Source organism: Nicotiana sylvestris, chromosome 6, assembly GCF_000393655.2.
Source record: "Nicotiana sylvestris chromosome 6, ASM39365v2, whole genome shotgun sequence".
Classification (NCBI taxonomy): domain Eukaryota; kingdom Viridiplantae; phylum Streptophyta; class Magnoliopsida; order Solanales; family Solanaceae; genus Nicotiana; species Nicotiana sylvestris.
The window spans coordinates 208,240,050-208,261,432 of record NC_091062.1 but is presented as its reverse complement, the minus strand read 5'-3'; the positions used below and the strand labels follow the sequence as shown (position 1 = coordinate 208,261,432).

Below are 21,383 nucleotides of genomic sequence, written 5' to 3'. Positions count from 1 at the left end.
CCACCCCATTTTATTTTGTCCCCCATGCTTCAAATAAACAATTACAAAATGTACAATTCCTAAACTACCCCTTCCGACCTTACTGAAATTACCAAACTACCCCTGAACGTATTACAAATTTACCAAACTACCCATCAGCTATAACACATCAATTAATCAAACTTAACCAAAATATAGACAATATGATCAATTTCTAACAATGTTCAAACAACAATATGAACACGGATGAACATCATAACAACAATATCACATGAACACGATTTTAACAACAAAGAACAACTAAAATTTGATTGAACAATATTTTAGCAACAAACAATCCTATTTTCGGATTCAACACCAACAACAAACAAAGTATGAAGATTTCTAAATTCAATCATATTGAACTTAAAATCAACTCTAACAACATTACAACAAACAATTCTTATATTAAACTTAAAACAAGATTATGAGACAAATTCAAGAAATAATCATAAATGATAAACAAGAAATCAAACTATACAAAATTCGGATTCAAGATCATCCAAACAAAGTATGAACATGAATGAATCTATTTTAACACAACAAACATGACGGATTAAACGATTAAATCAATATATTCCTTTAACACAACTAAATTCTTTAAACAAATAACAAGATCGACGAAGAAACAATTATGAACTTAAACTTGAACTTAACAATACTAACAATTTCTAACAATACATAAACACATGAAACAAATTGAAGAAATAGTTAATTAAATTTCAATTTGAATCTAACAAACAACAAACTAACAAATATTCACTTAAACAATAATACAAACATGAAATGAATATGAAAACAACTAATTAAACTTCTATTTTGAAATCTGAAAATTAATTTTAACAAAGCACATGAACATGAACAAACTAGAAAAAATGATTTCAACGATAAACAACGAACAAAACAAGAATCAAATATTTAACGATTTTAACTTTTAGAAATATAAAAACGAAATATGGACAAAATAAAACTCAAAAACAACTAACCGGAGATGAATCAACGAAGTACGGACTGTTTCGACAAACTTCGACCAAACAACCATGTCATTTCGGATTTTGACGAAGCATTCATGTACAAAGAATGAAGCAACAACAGAAGCAATACCTTGACCAAACAACTCGTCATGTAAAGCTCGACGAAGGATCTCGATTCGACGATAAACCTTCGAACTTTGCCAGACTTTAACCGGACTGCCTTGCGTCGTCAACAAGAGTACGATGGTGAGCAACAAACATGACTCATGGAGTCATCAATGACAGTACGCAGCAGTGAAGCGTCTGAAGCAGACGCAGCTTGACGCCGAAACAGGAGCAGTGAAGCGACGCCGCGTCCATGGCTGGAGCTCGGGAGCTCGACCACCCAATTCGAAGTCGACGAAACAAAGAAGATGAAACAGTAGCAGTAGCGCGAGCAGCAGGTGGACTGTTGGGACGTGAAGTTGAGGACTGGTTCAGCAGTAGAAACGATGATGGTGAAAGGGAGTCGACGGACTGGTCGTTGATGACGAAGACGCAGCAGTGGCGACCATGGTTGTCGAGTTCGAGCTTGAAGGTGGTTGTGTGGTTTTAATGGAGGACGGGGGGTCGTTTGGACGCGAGGGTGTTTGTGTGGACGAAGAAGAAAGTAAAGGGAAGCCATGGGAGGTGTTTTTGAGTTTGGGGAAGAAGAAGCCAAAATGGGGGGGGGGATCCTTTCTTAGTTTTTTAGGGTTTTGTTTTTTTTTTATTTTTTGTTTTGTTTTGTGTTTGGACAAAAAATGAAGAATGAAAATGAAGAGGGGAAGTTGGGTTGTTGGTACTGGACTGGGTCAACCCAGTTCAAAATGGACTGGGTCGTAGGGAAGATTGGGCCATTTTTTGGGCATGTGGCTTGAAATCGAAGAAGAGGCCCAATTCCGACTTTCTTTATATTTTCGCTCTCTTTTCTTCTTTTATTTCTTCTAAAACTAATTTATAAAAATACTTAAACTATTATTAAGAATTAAATTAAGTTATAAAAGCGCAAATTAACTCCCAATAACAATTAACGCACAATTAAGTAATAATTAAGCATAAAATTGTATATTTGGACATTAAATGCTAAAAATGCAAACGATGCCTATTTTTGTAATTTTTAATTTTTGTAAAACAAATTTAATTACTAACAATTTTAGAATTAAATCCTACATGCAAAATGTGACATATTTTTGTATTTTTTATTAATTTAGCAAATAAACACGCACAGACAAATACAAATAATTATTCAAAATATCACAAAATTGCACACCAAAGAAAAATTATTTTATTTTTGGATTTTTTGGGAGTAATTCTCATATTGGGCGAAAATCACGTGCTTACAGTTGGGTGGTGAATTCGAGAGGTAAAGCTATAATCGAGACTTGAGTTGGAGCATTCGAGGTAAGTGGCTTGTCTAACCTTGTGTGGGGGACCTTTCCCCTTAGGATGTGCTATATTTGATAATTGAAATGCCCTATACGTGAGGTGACGAGCGTGTACTTGAGCTAATTGTTGAAAATCCATTTTTTTCTTTAAGTATTTCAATTGAGTTCTTTCTTGTTTTATTCTACTTGTGAATTTAGCATGTTGCTAGCCTAGAAAGACATGTTTAGTTGACTAAATTGCCTATTTGCTTAAAATTGCCTGAATTGCATTACGTGAAACATGTTAGTCTAGAAGTAAATGTTTACTTGGTACGAAATTAGCGTTTAATTTAATATTCTTGTGTTGCTGCTCTGTGTTTTAAATTGGGACTCCGGATTAGATTCCCGGTAGATTCCCCCTGCACATTTAATTTGGGACTACGGGTTAGATCCCCGGGAGATCCCCTGCACATATATTGAGGATACCAAGAGATCCTCGGGATACCAAGAGATCCCTGACTTATATTGAGGATACCGAGAGATCCTCGGGATACCAAGAGATCCCTAGTATACATTGAGGATACCAAGAGATCCTCGGGATACCAAGAGATCCCTGGCATATATTGAGGATACCGAGAGATCCTCGGGATACCAAGAGATCCCTAGTACATGTCGAGGATACTAAGAGATCCTCGAGATACTTAGAGATCCCCGGTTACTTTCCTTATGGTTTGCTTTCATCATTGTTTCCGTTATTGTACTCTCATTATCCTGTATAGATTCTTACTGTAGGTTCTCAATTGCACTGCTTATCTTATCCTAACATCGTTATATTTTATATAACCTCAGTAGGGCCCTGACCTTCCTCGTCACTACCCAACCGAGGTTAGGCTTGGCACTTACTGAGTACCGTTGTGGTGTACTCACGCCTCTTCTGCGCATGTTTTCATGTGCAGATCGAGGTACCTCTACTCAGGCGCACTATCAGTGAGGCAAGAGGACTACAGAGGCTTCAAGATAAATCTGCTGTGTCCGCAGACCGACGAGTCTCCCTCTTTATTCTATCTTTAGTACTTAGTTCTCTTTCCTTCCGTTTGTTAGATATTCTGGAGTTTGGAGCCTCACTATACATTTCTGTAGCCTATGTTTTCCCGTGAGTTTCCGGGTTTTGGGATTGTTTTAGTCTTGAGATATTGAGTCGTATATGTCGAGTGGCATTCAGTACAATTTCCTTTTTAGATAATTAAATAAGGTATTCTATTTTTCCGCAATTATTATGTTTCCACAAGTGCTAGGCTTACCTGGTCACGAAGACTAGGTGTCGTCATGACATGTTCACGGTTGGTAAACTAGGGTCGTGACAAAGGATCTCGAGAACCAGATACTTTCTTGTCTTGTAGTAATCTGTTAGTTCAGCCGCAATCAGTTCTTTTGTCAGTAACAAACCTGTCTGCTGACCAGAAACTCTGATGCATCTTTTGGTCCATTCGTAGGCAAAAACCGGCCTCTCAAAGACCGCTAGTCTCTGTCGAAATCGTCTTTTGATTTTCTTTATTCTTCTACCGACCTTTAGCCGACGCCGGGAAGCCGAACTAATCATCTCAATCCTTATCTTTGACTTGTACCGATTGTGAACATCCGCCCAAGTTGTCGGCTGGAATTCGAGCAAGATTTCCTTTAACTTTTGGGAGGCGTCGGAACTTCTCGGGTTCAAACCCTTGGTGAAAGCTTCAGCTGCCCATTCATTTGTAACAACCGGGAGCAATATCCTCTTCTTCTAGAACTGGGTTACGAATTCCCACAGCAACTCAGACTCTCGTTGAGAAATTATGAACATGTCGGCCTTTCGGGCCTGCACCTTTCTAGACCCGACATGAGACTTAATGAAAGAATCCACGAGCATCTCAAAGGAATCTATGGAATGCTCGGGTAACAATGAATACCACGTCAAGGCTCCCCTCGTGAGAGTTTCTTCGAATATTTTCAACAAAACAGATTCGATCTTGTGGGGAGCTAAATCGTTCCCCTTCACCATCGTTGTATAGGTGACAATATGCTCTTGAGGGTCCGAAGTCCAATCATATTTTGGCACGTCGGGCATTTCAAACCACTTTGGGATCAATTTGGGTGTCGTGCTTGGTTTGTACGACAACTAAGTATACTTCTTTGAGTCTGGTCCTTTCAGCACCGATGGTGCATGTGGGATTTGGTCCATGGGGGTGTTTACTTCCCTCATAAACCGTAAGAGTTTGCTTTTAAAGGGATCACTCTCGTTGTTGTGACCGGATCTGCTCCCCCTAGCCCCATCGAAAAAAGGCTACCTCCCCCCTCAGGGTGTTATTGTCGATCTTCTACGTTGTTTGATTTGCGAGAGCACCGGAAGGAGTTGGACCTTGTCCGTTCGCGTTATTGGAAGCACCCGATAATGCCTGCTTTAATTCTGTCATAACCTTATCCTGCCATGTGAGGTGGACTAGAATGGCCTCTTGTTGCTCATGCATGATCCTTACCACTTCAAAAACATGCTTCTCTTCAGCATCGTCGGGGGTTGCCTCTCGAACATGATGCGGGTACCGTCTACCATGGATCGGCGTGGCATCACTCCCCTCATTATGGGTATCGCTGATTAAATCCTCGTGCTGGGACTGGTCGCCTTGGGCCTCAAGATTGTCTATGTTATTAACACTGTTATCCACCATTTTTGTGATTTTTTGCTAAGAATAAATAATCAAAATACGTTAGTAAAAGAAGCAAGGACCAACTTAATTACACAACTATTTAGGCCCCACGGTGGGCGCCAAACTACTTACCCGTAAAATAGTATAATTGAATTTATACGTAGTTTCTATACAAGTGAATTAATTTGATCCTGAAATAATAAGAGAATTGAATAAATATGCAATACTTAGCCTTGAGATGAAGATGAAATAGCAGAAATAGTAGTTTTGGGAACAGGGTTTTCGGGCACAACAGTAATCGAATCAAAAGGCCAAAAGATAAAATTGTATAAAGCTTTTGAATAAATTATAGCGTAAGTTTGCCAGAAACTTCATGTCCCTTACAATGATAACATAGCTCACTATTTATAGCTGCACATAGGGAACAAGGTCATAGCATCATGCCCTTCTTTAATGTCAATTATGAGGGACATTGAAGAATATGTAACGACGGGCATGAATGATAAATTCTTTGTAACGGGCAGTGTACTAAATGCTGTAGAATATTCTCCATTAAATACTACCGGTTAACAGACATTTATTGTATCTTTATGAGTATCATTCTTTCCGGTAACAAATGGAACAGTTGTCTTCGGTTTTAGCTATCATCTGCCTTCGGCTCCACGTGCCACTCTCTTATGAAAGTACTTAGCATAGCATATTTTATCCTATACATATATTTTAGCTGTCTGTGTCCGAAACTTTTTTGATGCTTTTTTGGACAAAAAACACATTTCTAATGCTAAAAAAAGTTACATAACTAGGTAAAACACAGTACTATACTGCGTTTTACTTTAACGGAAAGTTAGCCGTTAAAGTAAAACACAGTATAGTACTGCGTATTATTTAAAAAATTTTTTTTAACTAATTCGCAGTACTATACTGCGTTATACTTATTAATTTGGGCCCAACTCTATTTTATTAAAGCAATTCGCAGTACTATACTGCGTTTAACTAAAACGCAGTATAGTACTGCGAATTGCTTTAATAAAATAAAGCCCTTTCTTCTTCCTTGGACAAGGAACAGAACCGAGACTCCCCCATTAAAAAATTTTCGAGCACTGCTGGTCCCCCCCCCCCCCCCCCACGTCAAAGTTTAAAATTTTTTTTTGGGCCCCACCCTCACCTAAAGAGCAAGGAGTGTAGGTCCCACACACAAGACAAGCTTTGGATTCCTTCTTTCGGGTGCAAAAATTCGATTTCAATCAGATTCAAAAAACTTAAATCGAGGTATTTCGATTTTGTTTATGTCGAAACTCGTATAGTACATGCATATTTGTATTGTTTAATATGTTTCCATGTTAATTTGTGTTATGTTTGTGTTTAAATTTGTATCTTATTTATACCCGGATTGATTTATTAGCTTTGGTACAAAAAATTGTTAAAATTTGATAAATTATTTATATTGTTAATGTTATGTTTTTATTTGGTTAAATAAAAAATTAATATTATTTATTTTGTTTGTTGTTCATATTTGTATTTTATGTTAGTTGTTTTTATATGTAATAATGACCTTTTAGCGTAGTAAAATAAATAGCCTTTTAGCGTAGTAAAATATAGAGCCTTTTAGTGTAGTAAAATATAGAGCCTTTTAGCGTAGTAAAATATAGAGCCTTTTAGCATAGTAAAATGTAGAACCTTTTAGCGTAGAGTCTATATAATTTAAGTATGTAGTAACTACAAACTCTATCCAATTACACTCTATAAAATTAATTATTTAATTTATAACAATAAACTTACAAAAGTAACAAATTAATATACGTTGTAAAATTTACTCCAATATCGAGCCTGGAACCCATACATAATTATTCATTCCAATTCAATAATTTTTAATTTAATTCCTTAAACTAACAAAATTCTAAAAATGTTGAAATTGACACGCATAATAATTAAGGATAACTCGGTGCTATCGGGCCTCAAAAATCAAGCCTGGAACCCATACATAATTATTCAGTCCAATTTTAAACATAATTAATTATTTAATTTATTAAGCTAACAAAATTCTAAAAATGTTGAAATTGACACGCATAATAATTAAGGATAACTTGGTGCTACCGGGCCTCAAATATCGAGCCTGGAACCCATACATAATTATTTAGTCCAATATTAAACATAATTAATTATTTAATTCCTTAAACTAACACACACAATTAATTTTCTTTAAATTATAGTAGACGACATGGACTTTCCTCCGCCTGCGCATCCTAGACATGCCGAGGATCAGCTACTAGTGTTGCAGGGCGACCATAGGTCCTCCTTTGTATGAGAAGGACATCTATCGATGCAGGCTCTCCTCCCCAGGAGACATGACGATTTGTGGGAGTTCATCGTGAAGCATCCTTTCCATGCCCGCGTAGTCGCGTGCCTACAAGCTACGGGCTTCTATACGATTTTTGAGCTTGGACGGATGCGGCTTGATTGGTCTCTCATCGCGGCCTTGGTAGAGCGGTGACGACCGAAGACACACACTTTTCACTTACCCACTGGAAAGGCCACCATCACGCTGGAGGATGTTTAGGTTTTGTATGGGCTGCGGGTAGATGGACGGGCCGTGGCATTGCCCAAGTACATTAGATCCATGACGCGTGCACAATTTTTGGATATGATGGGGCAGTTTACTGGTTATAGACCTCAGGGTGATGTTGGGGGCAGTCGCGTTGCTTTGTCAGCCATTAGAGATCATATGGCTGTTTTGCACCCAGACATTACCGGTGAGACGGAGGATCTCTATATTGAGAGGTACACGTGGTTGGCGCTGCTCTTGTTTTTTGGGTATGTCTTGTTCTCGAACACTTCGGGGAGTCTCGTGAGTATGCGTTTTCTCCATCATCTTTAGCAGCTAGATGATTTACCCCAGTACAGCTAGGGTGCTGCTGTTCTCACATACCTGTATAGGAGCATGTGCCAGTCGAGCATGGGCCCAGTGGTGGACATATGTGGTTTTCTGCCCCTCCTACAGGTGACAATATTTTCAAATACTCTGTTCATTACTCCGAATTCTATATGGTCGAAATGACTCATAAATTTTACATCAACCTTTTATCTTAGGTTTGGGCCTGGCAGCGGATCATGCCGTTGCATCCACCTACCACCACTTGCGCCCGGTGAGGCTTATCCGTTTCTCCCTCTAGATTCTAGGTGGATTCTCCGGCGTGGGAACTATCGAGGGACCGATGCTCATCATAATCTCCCCCTTGTGAGGGATGTGCTAGATATGCTGGTGGATGGACAGGTAAATATGTACCTACACTTACTTGTTTTATATTGAGTTGTGTTGCGCATACTCACTTTTATGTTATTATTTGGTAGTTCATCTGGACGCCATACAATGACGATTTGCTAGCTCAGCTGCCCGCTTATTGCTCAGTCGATCGACTGCTTTGGAGCACCTCCGTCCCGATGATCTTCTTCGATATGGTTGAGTGTCATGCCACAGAGCGTGTGGTTCGCCAGTTTCACCGTCCCCAGCCTATACCGGGGGATCCTGGATGGGTGGCTACACACTATCAGCGGGATGACCGTGCCAGGCTGGACGATATATATATGGGATGGCTAGAGCAGTAGGTCCATATTTGGGAGGAGCGAGCTGACCGTATTCCGCCAGCACCTACATTTACCCAGGAGGCCACTATTCATCTGTATGCGTCATGGTATTGCTGTCACACCCGACTGATTATCGGGAACCCCATTCATGTACTTGGCGAGCGCTATAGACCATACGACGGGAGGCACGAGGCAATGGTATATTTTTTGGCTTATTAATATCGTATAATTGTGATATAGCGTTATTTAATTAATATTTTAAATGTTTCACAGGCTATTGGGCATCATCACCTCTACCAGTTGGGACAGGAGATGCAGCAGCATACCGACATCCCTACAGTAGTTGACTATGGCCGGCGGGTGGCACAGTTGGCTCGTCGGACCTTGTTTCAGGAGAGAGATGCCGCGAGGTTAGACCACGAGGCTCAGTATGCGGCGCCAAAGGACTACCATCGGGGTAGGGATGTCCCACGAGGCAGGGGTAGGCACGAGAGAGGGGTGCCCCACGAGGCAGGGGTGCCCCACGGGTCGCGGGGGTCACGGGGGACGGCGAGGAGGTGGTCCCCAGCAAGGGGGCATTGAGGCACCTGTCGACCCACCTGTTGAGGGACATGATGAGGACTTTCGATTTGAGGCTCTTGGAGATGATCAGCCGGGTTATATACCTTGGGTAGATGAGCCTTCCAGCAGCATGCCTTCGTATAGCCTTCAGCTATCTCTGCCAGCATCGCAGGTCACCTCGTCAGGAGCATTGTCGATCACGTGTACATTCGACGGGGATGTAGACCAGTACTTTGCATGACCATCTACCGCAACTGAGGGTCGGCCCACCCGGGACGTGGATAGCGAGCGCAGGTTGAGTTATGCCTCATCCCCGGCGGTTGATGCGGATCTACCACAGACGCATGTATGTTTTTATTACTTTAAAATTTCAATTTGTTTTCTTTTCCTTAATGAGCTGACATTAATTAATTTTTAACTTTCTTATGTAGGTTTTGTCCCAGCCCATCTTTGAGGCCACTACATGTTTGATGAGGACATCACAGATGCATATACTTAGGCAGCCAACGAGACCACGGTGAGAAAATATTTTTTGACTCAACATGTACAATACAAATATACTTTTTCACATGCTAAGATTACTACTTGTTTTGTAGGTTGCTGACGGCTCGACGACATATTCTTCCGATCCTGCCAGCTGTGGTGTCGATGCTGCTGCACATCCTCACATAAAGAGACGGATTGATGACGATGATCCAGATAGTGTACCCGGGCGGCAGGGGATGCGACTTAGGCCGGCAGCATCACTGAAGCACACAGGCTGCGGGACTCACTGATTTACTTATGTTTTTACTTTGTGTAAATAGTGCATTATGTAAATAATGGTAACAATTATCTTTTAACAATATTTTTATTTTAATTGCGTTTGAACAACAATTTTACTTAAACAGTACACAAGAAACACAAACATTGCAAACGTAACACAAAAACAAACAGTAGAACTAAAACCATCACTGCACAAAGGATAACTAAAAACATAAAACGCAGTACTATACCACGCTTTATATATTAAATTTTTTTGCAATAAAGCAGCTTTTTTCACATGGTTTTTATCTTTTTCAGAACGACAAGACAACTCCATAAAATGCAGTACTATACCTCGCTTTATATATTAAATTTTTCTGCAATAAAGCAGCTTTTTTCACATGGTTTTCATCTTTTTCAGAACGACAAGACAACTCCATAAAACACAGTATAAATAATGGCCTCATTGTAGTTATTTTGTGTGCTAAAAAATTAGTAAAAACAAAGATTTCATTAAAAGTAAGATTTTTTTACTAAAAGCAAATATTTCATTAAATGGCTAAACCTCTTCGTCCACCAAAGTGCAACTGTGGAAAAGAATGCTCGATGCAAATTGTTGGGACGGTGGTGAAGTTGGACGCCGCTACTGGTGCTGTATGAACCAGTTATACAAGTTTCCCGGCGAACCTATTTGTGATTTTGAGGAATGGGTTGATGAACCATGTTATCAGGAATGCTATAGAGAACAACTGCAGTTTCTTCATAATATGTGTTTATGCCAACGGGAAACACAAAGAGAAAGCAATAGAATTATTGTAGAAATGAGGGAAAAACTGAAGGAGGCGGGAGAAGAAAAATGGAAAGCACAATGGAATTGTGAAGCACAAAAGGAACGTAAAAAAAATATAAACGGGAACTTGTGGAGTTGAAGGCGAAACTGAAAGAGGTAGAAGAAGAAAAAGAACAAATGGAAGAACGATTTAAGTGGTTGGAGCAGAGAATAAATGGCAACCGGGACTAGACATTGGCATGTATGTATTTAGTGTATTTTTCATATTTCATGTATTTTTATTATGTTGGCCTGTTATGTTTGTGTTTGTGCTGTAGTAATGTTTTATTATAATTGAAGTGGCATGTATGGCATGTATTGAAGTGGCATGTATTGGAATGTATGGCATGTATGTGTACTAAATTTTATTTTAATTGAAGTGAAAGTTAAGTTTAAGTGCTTGTGTTGTTATATGAAACTATCAAACCACGCTTTACATATTACATTTTCCTACAATTAAATAGCTTTTAATTCACTCATTCTAGATTGTGGAACATAATTTTATTTGATATATATTGCAACATACACAAGTACAAACACGTATTACAAAAAATAATACCAAAACAAAAGACTAGGGGTATCCTTGATAGTTGGGTACATTCGATGAACTTGCACCAGGAGCCGGATTACCACCGCCACACACACCACCTGAAGGACATTTACGACGGTCGTGTCCTGTTTGCGAGCATATGCCACATTTACGCGCATAAACGGTGTCACCAACATCCATTTGGTTCCGTATACGCGTTCTCTTTTGCACTTACAGCTTGCGCAAATAGTCCTTGTTACATACCATCTTAAAATGTTCCGGCGGCCAATAATGCTCAGCACCTAATGGTTGCAACTTCCCACTATACATGTCTACGTATGCAGCAACACTGTATTGCCTATCAATATAGTTTGTTGCCCCATATCCAACTTGTTGAAAGCATTTCAACGCATGTGCACACGACATGTGGTAGATGGTCTATTTCCCACATGAACATAACCTTCTATTTTCATTCACCGTCTGTAGATTATTCTCACGGTGTCCGCGGATAGCGGTCTTAACTTCAAAAATACCCCATTCATGATCGTACTGAAGAAATGAATGCCACTGTGCTCGCCTCCTGGACCTTTCAAATCTTCTCATGGGTATTGGCATAAATTGAACACCCCTGTCCATCAATGCTGATGCAGCTGCATGCCTTTCAACAAACCTCTCCGCACTCTGTTTGAATGTCATACGGACCATGGCAGTGACAGGTAGTCCACGGGCAGACTTCAACAAGTCATTGAATGACTCTGACACATTTGTAGTGAGGGCTCCCCATCGTCTGCCGCCATCAGCATGCAATGTCCACATGTGAAGCTCATGCCCCATCAACCAAGTATAGGCTCGTGGTTCTAACTGCCGGATCGCTTCCATGCGCCTCGTGAATTTGCATTGCTGGTGCTCAGTTGCAGCTATCCACATTAAGTCATGCAAGGCTTTGTCAGGATATTTCTTCTGAAAATTGGCCTTTAGGTGATGCACACAGTAACGGTGGTATGCATATGGTTCTTGCCATTCGGGCAAGTGTCGTACAGAACTTAAAATACCACCATGCCGATCAGATATTAGACAAATACCTGAACGCTGTTTGACAACATGCTGCTTCAAGTGGTTCAAAAAAAACGTCCACGTCTCTTCGCTTTCGTTGGCACATATGGCAAAATCTAGAGGAAATATTTGCCCGTTGGCATCTACTGCAACTGCAATCAAAAGCTTAATATCATACTTTCTATAGACATGAGTACCGTCTATGGAAATAACAGGACGACAATGCACAAAACCATCAATTGCTGGTTTAAATGACCAGAACACATAGTTGAAAATATATTCGGGTCTGTCCGGACTCTGCTCACGCCTCCATTCAACAACAGTCCCGGGGTTAAAGTGTTGCAGTGCGGCCATGTACCTAGGCAAATTTGGAAAAGACTTATCCCAGTCGCCATAAATAAGTTCAAAGGCACGTTTGCGATTGAGATATGCCTTTTGTTTTGGTTATAGTACAACCATACTCCTGGTGGACGACTGTAATACACTCTTTAATCTTGAACCTAATGGACACTTCCAAATATGGAATCAAGACAAGAGAAATCAAGTCCACATCCAAGTTGAAGTGATTCTCATTGTATGTGTCCATTTCACATCTGTGCTCGCTAATAAATTTACCCACTTTCCATAAACCTGATTTCTTCTTGGTGGCACGCAACATCCAGTGACAACCCATAAAGTCTCTATGGCATATAGCCTTGTACTTCTCCGTAGTTGACTCACTTACTGTCATCTCACGGCACTCTCTTATACTGTAGATTTTTACAGCCCTAATTAGGCGAGCTTTATCGGGGAAATACATGACCTTTGTCAGAACAGCTGGTCTAGACTCATCCCATATCGCTGACCGAAATTCATCATCATCCCTTGTGAGGGCATCCACGTTCGGCATGCTTGGCAAATTATCAAGGTAGGGAATATTCTGCTCATGAAATGGCACGTGGGACTCGTACACTCTTGGTCTAGCGGGAGGTGGGGGAACATGCTCCCTCGTCAGCTCAGGTTCAACATTCACTTCCTCCTCATCATCACCCTCATCATGGAAGGGTGTGTCATCCCCAGACTCATCCGCATTATTGTCATAATCACTATCATCTTTCTGACTCTCCGCATCTACCAAATCACGAGTAAATACGTCGTCTATGGGCAACTGTGTGAGGTCAGGAGCTTTAAGAAGCTCGCTTTCACTGCACAAAACGAACAAAATGAAAAGTAACCCAACTAGATAAATACTTTAGATATAGCTATATCACTTTACTTACAAGTCGTACTGTCTTGACGTTTTATGATGGATATTTTCTTGTTGGTGATGACTTCCGGATGGACCACCATGGTCCAATACTCCAAAACTACGCATATTCCAACTAGGGGCGGGGTTATAACTTGTAAAATTCATATCCGGATGGTACCCCTTATGAAAAATATGAGTGTTAATACAAATTCAATTAAATAAAATAAACATAGCTAAAGCGTAGTAAAATTGAAGTTTACCAGTCGTCTTGTTGATTATATAAAGTCGAAAGATTATTTTGTGGTTGTTCATTCGCCGGTGGTGACAAGTTTAAATCAAGGCAAGCTCTTTCATCAACAATCTGTCCGGCAAAAACTGCTCCAGAATAAACACTCGATGACTGAGGTTATCCCTACTATGCACGCCCTCATTATTGGGAACGTCTTCTACCTTGACGAACATTTTCAATAATTTTATTACAATAAATTTCCTGTATTCATCCGGAATCTGCAAAAAATCTCTAAGAGTTTCATCATCCTCGATGTTAAATTCAGAATAATAAGCAAACCCCTATGGAGTCACTGAATACGAAAATCTACCGGTTACTTTAAGGTTAACCGAACGCCTCCTGTCACTCATTTTTTTACGTAACAAACATACCAATTTATCGTACTCCATAGTAAGCGGCAATTTAACATGACACTGTGGAGGTGAGCTATACCTCACAGAGTTATTCTCCAGCACAACCTCACCCCCCCAATATAGTGAAACCCTTATTATTGGCACTTCAAACATTGTAAAAAAATGATTGATAAGAAGAAGAGAGAAGTATGAACGTAAGTTTGAAGTAAAGTATTGAATGGATTTTCATAAAATTGGAACGCCTTTAAATAAGGCAAGTCCGAGCTTGGGGTGTAGAATTTTTCTATGTAAAACGCAGTACAATACTACGTTTTATGTATTTAAATTATTGTTATGTCAGTTAATTATTGGCGGGGCCAAAAATCAGAGTAAAACGCAATATAATAGTACGTATCAGTGTAAAACGTAGTATATAATACTGCGTTTTACACACAAAAAAAATGTTCTCTGCATTCCTTCAGAACTGGGAAACGCAGTACTGTACTGCGTTTCAGTAAAATGCAGTATAGTACTGCGAATTAGTTAAAAAAAAAATTATAATAATACGCAGTACTATACTGCGTTTTACTTTAACGGCTAACTTTTCTTTAAAGTAAAACACAGTATAATACTGCGTTTTACCTAGTTATGTAACTTTTTTTTAGCATTAGAAATATGCTGTTTGTCCAAAAAAGCATAAAAAAAGTTTCGGACTTACTTTTTCGCTGTTAAAGATTCTTAAGAAAAGTTTCGAACATGCTGAATGAATTGATCCATTATTATATGCCCTACTTCTTAGTAAATTTCTTCCCAAGTTGCAACTGCTTCCTGATTATCTTATTTAACGACTTTCATTTGGCTGGCAATCCTTTTGATGTAGCCATGTTGGTCCACTACTCTCGTCGTCTATTCAGGAGGATCAATACTGTTCTACTTTCTTTTCATTCCACATCGGATATCAGGGGTTGAGCTAAGTCGAGGGAAGAGGGCTCAATTGAACCCCTTTGTACATTGTGCAAATGGGACAAATACAAATTTTCTTAATTATATTTAACCTATGAATCCCTTTAATATAGGATTTTTTTTAGTAAAATGGCAAAGGAATTCAAAGATTAGTTTAGATACAGGTTCAAATCTCAAGTGTTATATTTTAGTATTTTTTTTTGAATACTCTTGTATAAATTACTCGCTCCGTCAATATGGATTATGCTTCGTTACAGTAGAAATATTTTAAAGAAGCTCTGGGCCTAGCATAAATCGATTTTAAACAGTGGCCCAAGAAGCCCACAGTATCCTTGGCCCAAGCCCATAAGAAAAACTAGTGCATTACAGTCGTTAAATGGGAAGAAGATGTCTTTGTTGGTCTAATTAATGTTTATCCGTTACTCAAATTAAATCCTCAGATTTTAATTTCTTTCTGCAAATAGACAGTAATTTACTTCAGTATTCAAACACAGGATTAGGGCATTGAACTCCACAATGAAAAAGAAAAGGAAACATTAATGATACATTATACGACATGCCTATGAATGATACATTAAACGGCATGCCTATTGCCTAGTACAAGTACAAATACTTCCATTGTAGTAATAAAGAAATGCCAGTAAATTGGATTTTTCTATCTCGGCCTTCTATTTTCTTGATGAAAAATTCCTTTTATTTCACTCCACACGACATACGGACTACTATTGATATATATGTATAGCTAAATCTCTACATAAAGTTCGAGAGCGTTAAGGAGTGGTGCAAGAATAGAAGTGGCAGTACTGTTAATCACAACATCGTACTGTTCGTAACCATAGCCCGGAGACGTCGTGTACACCGTCGTCGTCGCAAGATATACCGGAGATATACGTCCTTCTACGAGGTTATCATTGATATAAATATTGAATTCCCTTGTTTGTGTCCCCAGCAATTCTTCGACTTCGGCGAAATGCAGGTAGAAGTAATATTTGCTGCTAATATTGCCAGGCGTCCAGCTGTAGGAAATCCAGCCAGTACCGGGCGAAGTTATCGGTGTCACCGCCGTGCTCATTACCGCCGATGGCACCTTGTAGAAACTATCACTTACCACTTGTGTTGTATGAATATTTTCAAGAGTAGTTTGCCCCGGTTGCCAAATTCTATCGTACACATCATCGTTGTATCTGTGTATTTAAATAGAAATGGGGAGGTCAAAGCTAGTAAAAACCGGTTTAAGTTTTCTTGTACTATAATATATCATATTATTGAATAGTCAAGTACGATTAGCGGGGTATGGGGTGTAGTGCACAGGGCTGCTTTTTTTAGTGGAGTGTGGATAACATATATAAGATAGTATTGACCTATTACGACCGGTAAAATTGTAATACTCGTGTAACAATCTTTACATCGTTGAATATATAAGTTAAATCCAGTTATATGTTCAACAACAAGATTTTATAATAATATGCATAAGAAAATCTTGATCTTCTATAATAAAAATGATTAGATAAACGTACCTAATGATTTGATTGGTCAAGGAACCATAGTTCTCACGTACAACAAGTTTCAGTGATCTACTTAGCGTTGGGTATAGGGTAATATTCAATGGCCTTAACTCTAAGGCTGAGATAAAAGGAGTTGTAGTATCTCTTTTGACAAGGCAAATGGTTATGTAGTCATTGGAAGGTGTGTGTATAACTTCCGTCCAGTATGGTATAGAAGCATTAGATATTATGATAGTGTCCCAGTAATCTTCTCCAAGGTAAATATCAAAATTTGGTAATTGGCCACTTCCATCATAATCTCCATAGAAAAAACTAGCCCTGATTAAGTATTTGCCTAAATTCCCTTGAGATGGGGCTAGAGTGTAGCAGTTTTTTGTCCCTGAAGGAAAGCTTGTAACTGTGAAGAATGGCTTTTCTAGAGAATTGGATTGGTATATAGGTGATATACTATGGCTTACTCCGCCACTGACATGACCTTCATCTGAAACGTAAGATATACCTGTTCTTATGTCAGTATAGTCGGAACCTGCTGGTAATCCACAATCAATGCTTATGAATCCTATAAAATATTTATAAAAAAAAAAAAAAAAAACTTGAGTACTCAGACATGACAAAAATCAAATATTTTAGGTCACATGTATATGTTGTGAAGTATAAAATGTATTGTATGTACTAAATTAACATGCATGAAACCTGATTGATCGTTTTGTGCAACAGCTATTGTTGCTATAGAAAAACCAACAAGTAATGCAAAGAGGAAGCTTTTCAAAATCTCCATATTTTGATTCACGCTGTTATATCTTGAAGTTTAATTGATTGATCCCTTGGTTCCTTTATATAGTTCTTGCTCGATTTGAGAAGTTCTAGTTTGAAGTTTCTAAGTGATTTTGTAAACTACTAATATATATTATCCTGTGATAATTAAGCAAGGCCGGTGAGTGCAACATCTAATTATCTTATTAATGTGCTCTTATGTCATGAAATGTGCTTTCTTATGTTAAAATAATCAGCCAGTTTACCTAGAGGCGGATCCGGAATTTAAATTTTATTGGATTGAGATTCGTAATTCTACCACATCTCATCTAATTTAATAGGTTCAAATTTATTATTTGTACATATTTAATAATTTTTAAGCAAAAATACAAAGTATAAACCAAAGCTATGAGTTCAATTGAACCCATAGCTTCTACACTAGATACGCATTACCTCGATTGAGCCACTAATTTTTTCCTAGTAGTAGACCAAGCAAATATGTTAAGGGAATTATATATAGCTAGCTAGATTATAGCTGGCTAGAAGATGCCTAACAAGAGACTTATAGTTTATGTCCCCACGTATTCTTCCATAGAAATTTTATACTAGATACCTAGTAGTAGACCAAGCATATATGTTACGGGAATTATAACTGACCAGAAGAAGTCTTAACAAGAGACTATATATTAATTTATGTCCAAGATATTCTTCCATTGAAATATTAAGGTTGTACTAGATATTTTTTTAATCATTTCAACTCTAGATCAGCATAAAGAATACGTTTGCGATCTTGATTGTTCTTGTGTTTAACATATACTAGCAATTTTTGGCCCACATTAATTTTTATAACTGACTAGAAGAAGTCTAACAAGAGACAATTAGTTTATGTCCAAGATATACTTTCATTGAAATATTAAGGTTATACTATGTATACGGTAGAAATCGGGCTCGTTTACGACATGATAGATCGGGCTCAGAACGTGAGGGACTGAAGATCGACCCCAAGACCCACCGAACCAGAACCCGAGATCAGAATGTCTGTCCCCGAGATCAGAAGAATGTCTGTCCTCGAGAACATTGAATTCGTGATCCTAGAATCGACCCTGATCCTGAATGCATTCGAGAAAACATTATCAGCGTAACCAACAGAAGACCGAAATAACAAGAGGCCGAAATATCCGTGGCCGTTGGATATTACGACGGAAATATCGGCACGTATCAATAAGGACCGGCAAATCAGCGAATCAAGTGGTTTTTACCTTTTATAGAATTGTACCTAAAATAGAACACCCCTGCTATATAAAGGGGATCTGATTACTTGTAAAAGACATTGTAACACGCATCCCAAAGCAGTATATTATTCTTTTTGTAAGCTACTGTTCTTCTATATCTTGACATCACTCGAATTGCATCAAGTTCAAGTGTGACTGACTTTCCAAGGCTATAACTGTTTAAGTCGTGCGGTTTGAATTTACTTTAGCATTGTTTATTCCAATTGCATTATTAATTTCTCGCTTTGTGTCAATTTAATCCACGTATCTTTAAAACCATTTACAAATTCAATTCTTATCTGATTTTGAGGGTAAAAAGTTTGGCGCCCATCGTGGGGCCTAGGATAATAGTGATTATTTGATAGAAATCTCTATAACACACACTACTTTACACTTGTTCTTTGAAGTGTCTCTAATTTCAGGTTAAAACTCAAAAATGTCAAACTCTCAATCACCACCCCTATATGTTGACAATGAGTCTGGTCATCACGGTAAATATAACAAATAGTGTCCGGTAATGAGGTACCGCCCATTGATCCCATTGGAATTCAAGTCGGGGACCCGCTGGACGAACTCGCATGTGGCTATCGACACGAATCTGCCTACCGACCCCGAGAGTAGCATCCGTGGTGGAGCACCATCGGTAGCGCAAAATACTTAAAACAATGGAAAAGACGAGATCAATTTACAGATGATCTTTGAAATGTTATAGGCTCAACAGGCGATGATAGCTCAGTTACAGAACCAAAGACGCGTACCAAGCAAAATTAAACCCGATCCGTCCCGGGAAATCACCCGCAGGAACAAACTGATCGCAGAGAGGTCGAATGGAAATGAGTCGGGGACCAACCCCGAGATCATAAAAAAGCTCGAGGAACTGACGAAATGGATAAATCAGGGGAGAAGAAAATTGATTCAAATGACAAAAAGGTAGAAACCTACAATTCCAGGGTCGACCAAATCCCCGGAGCACCATCGATACCAAAATGCCTGGATTCCAAGAAGTTTATACAAATACCTTTCCCTCCGATTGCGGCTCCAAAGCCGATTCCTAAAAAGTTCCGCATGCTCAAGATTCCTAAGTACAACGGAACGACCGACCCAAACGAGCATGTTGCCTCCTACACATGCGCTATCATAGGGAACGACTTGGAGGATGGTGAGATTGAGTCTGTCTTGTTGAAGAAATTCGGAGAGACCTGTTAAAGGGAGCTATGATATGGTATCACAACTTACCTCCTAATTCTATTGACTCATTTGTTATGCTTGCAGACTCTTTCGTGAAAGCACTCGTCGGGCCTATCAAGGTCGAAACCAGGAAGTCGGACTTTTCAAAGTAAGACAGAAGGATAATGAGATGCTCAGAGAGTTTTTATCCCGATTTCTAATAGAACGGATGGATATGCCACCAGTCGCTGATGATTGGGCCGTTCAAGATTTCACCCAAGGACTCAGTGTTCGAAGCTCGGTGGCTTCATAGTAGCTGAAGCAAAATCTGAAAAAATATCCGGCTATTACATAGGCCGACGTGCATAACCGATATCAATCAAAAATCAGAGTCAAATATGATCAACTTGGGGCCCCTTCGGGGTCCGTTTATCCATTTAGAACTATCGACGAAGTCAAAATAGATATCGACCGTGAACCGATGGCAAATAGGGATCGGTATCAGCCTTACAATGGAGATCGAAGAAGCAGTGGGTCTGGGCGGAATTCTACGCAAAGTGAAATGAGAAGTGCCCGAGGTCAGAGCAACAAGGGACTCATGAGCAAGAACGGTTTTGATAGGCCTATCGGACCTAAGGAAGCACCGAGGTTATCGGAATATAACTTTAATGTCGATGCTACCGCCATTATATCAGCTATTGGACGCATCAAGGACACCAAATGGCCTCGACCTCTACAATCTGATCCTGTCCAAAGGGATCCTAACCAGATATGCAAATATCATGGCACTCACAGCCACAGAACAGAAGATTGCTGGCAGTTGAGAGAAGAAGTAGCCCGACTATTCAACAATGGGAACCTTTGAGAATTCCTGAGCGATCGAACCAAAAATGATTTTAGGAATAGGGATTCTAATAAATATACCAAGTAAGAAGAACCCCAACACGTCATTAACATGATCATCGGTGGGGTCGATATCCCTCAAGGGCCAATGTTGAAGCGCACTAGGGTATCCATCACAAGGAAAAAACGTACTCAAGATTACATTCCAAAAGGAACCTTGACTTTCAATGACGAGGACGTAGAAATGATCGTGCAGCCCCACAAAGATGCGCCGGTAATATCTGTACCCATAAATAAATCTCGAGTTAAGAGTGTGTTAATTGATCCAGGTAGCTCGGCCAACATCATCCGATCGAGGGTCGTAGAACAGCTCGGCCTATAAGATCAAATCGTGCATGTGGTCCGAGTTCTAAATGGATTCAACATGGAATGTGAAAGCACTAAAGGAGAGATAACATTACCAATGAATGCCGCAGGGACCATCCAAAAAATGAAGTTTTATGTGATCGAAGGAGACATGAGATACAACGCCCTGCCCGGGAGGCCATGGATCACAATATGAGGGTAGTGCCCTCAACTCTGCACCAAGTGTTAAAACTCCCAACACCGGGGGGGGGGGGTTAAAATTATCTACGGAGAGCAGCCAACCGCAGAGGAAATGCTTGCGATCGAAGAGGTG

At 39.4% G+C, this 21,383-nt stretch overlaps 1 protein-coding gene across 1 annotated transcript; it reads right to left on the bottom strand.

Annotated features, from left to right (window-relative positions):
• Positions 1–15,684: 15,684 nt before the first annotated feature.
• LOC104243166 (putative leucine-rich repeat receptor-like protein kinase At2g19210) lies at positions 15,685–17,522 on the bottom strand. The gene is made up of 3 exons (XM_009798320.2): positions 17,364–17,522; positions 16,683–17,229; positions 15,685–16,349 (listed from the first exon to the last, which is right to left on the bottom strand). The coding sequence occupies exons 1-3, from the start codon at positions 17,446–17,448 to the stop codon at positions 15,908–15,910; spliced, it is 1,074 nt and encodes a 357-aa protein (XP_009796622.1). The 5' UTR covers positions 17,449–17,522; the 3' UTR covers positions 15,685–15,907.
• Positions 17,523–21,383: the final 3,861 nt, after the last annotated feature.

Coding starts and splice junctions, on each gene's coding strand:
- LOC104243166 (XM_009798320.2), bottom strand. CDS start 17,448: ATGGAGATTTTGAAAAGCTTCCTCTTTGCATTACTTGTTGGTTTTTCT. Junction 17,230..17,363: donor TGCACAAAACGATCAATCAG/GTTTCATGCATG, acceptor AATATTTTATAG/GATTCATAAGCATTGATTGT. Junction 16,350..16,682: donor TTGACCAATCAAATCATTAG/GTACGTTTATCT, acceptor TTAAATACACAG/ATACAACGATGATGTGTACG.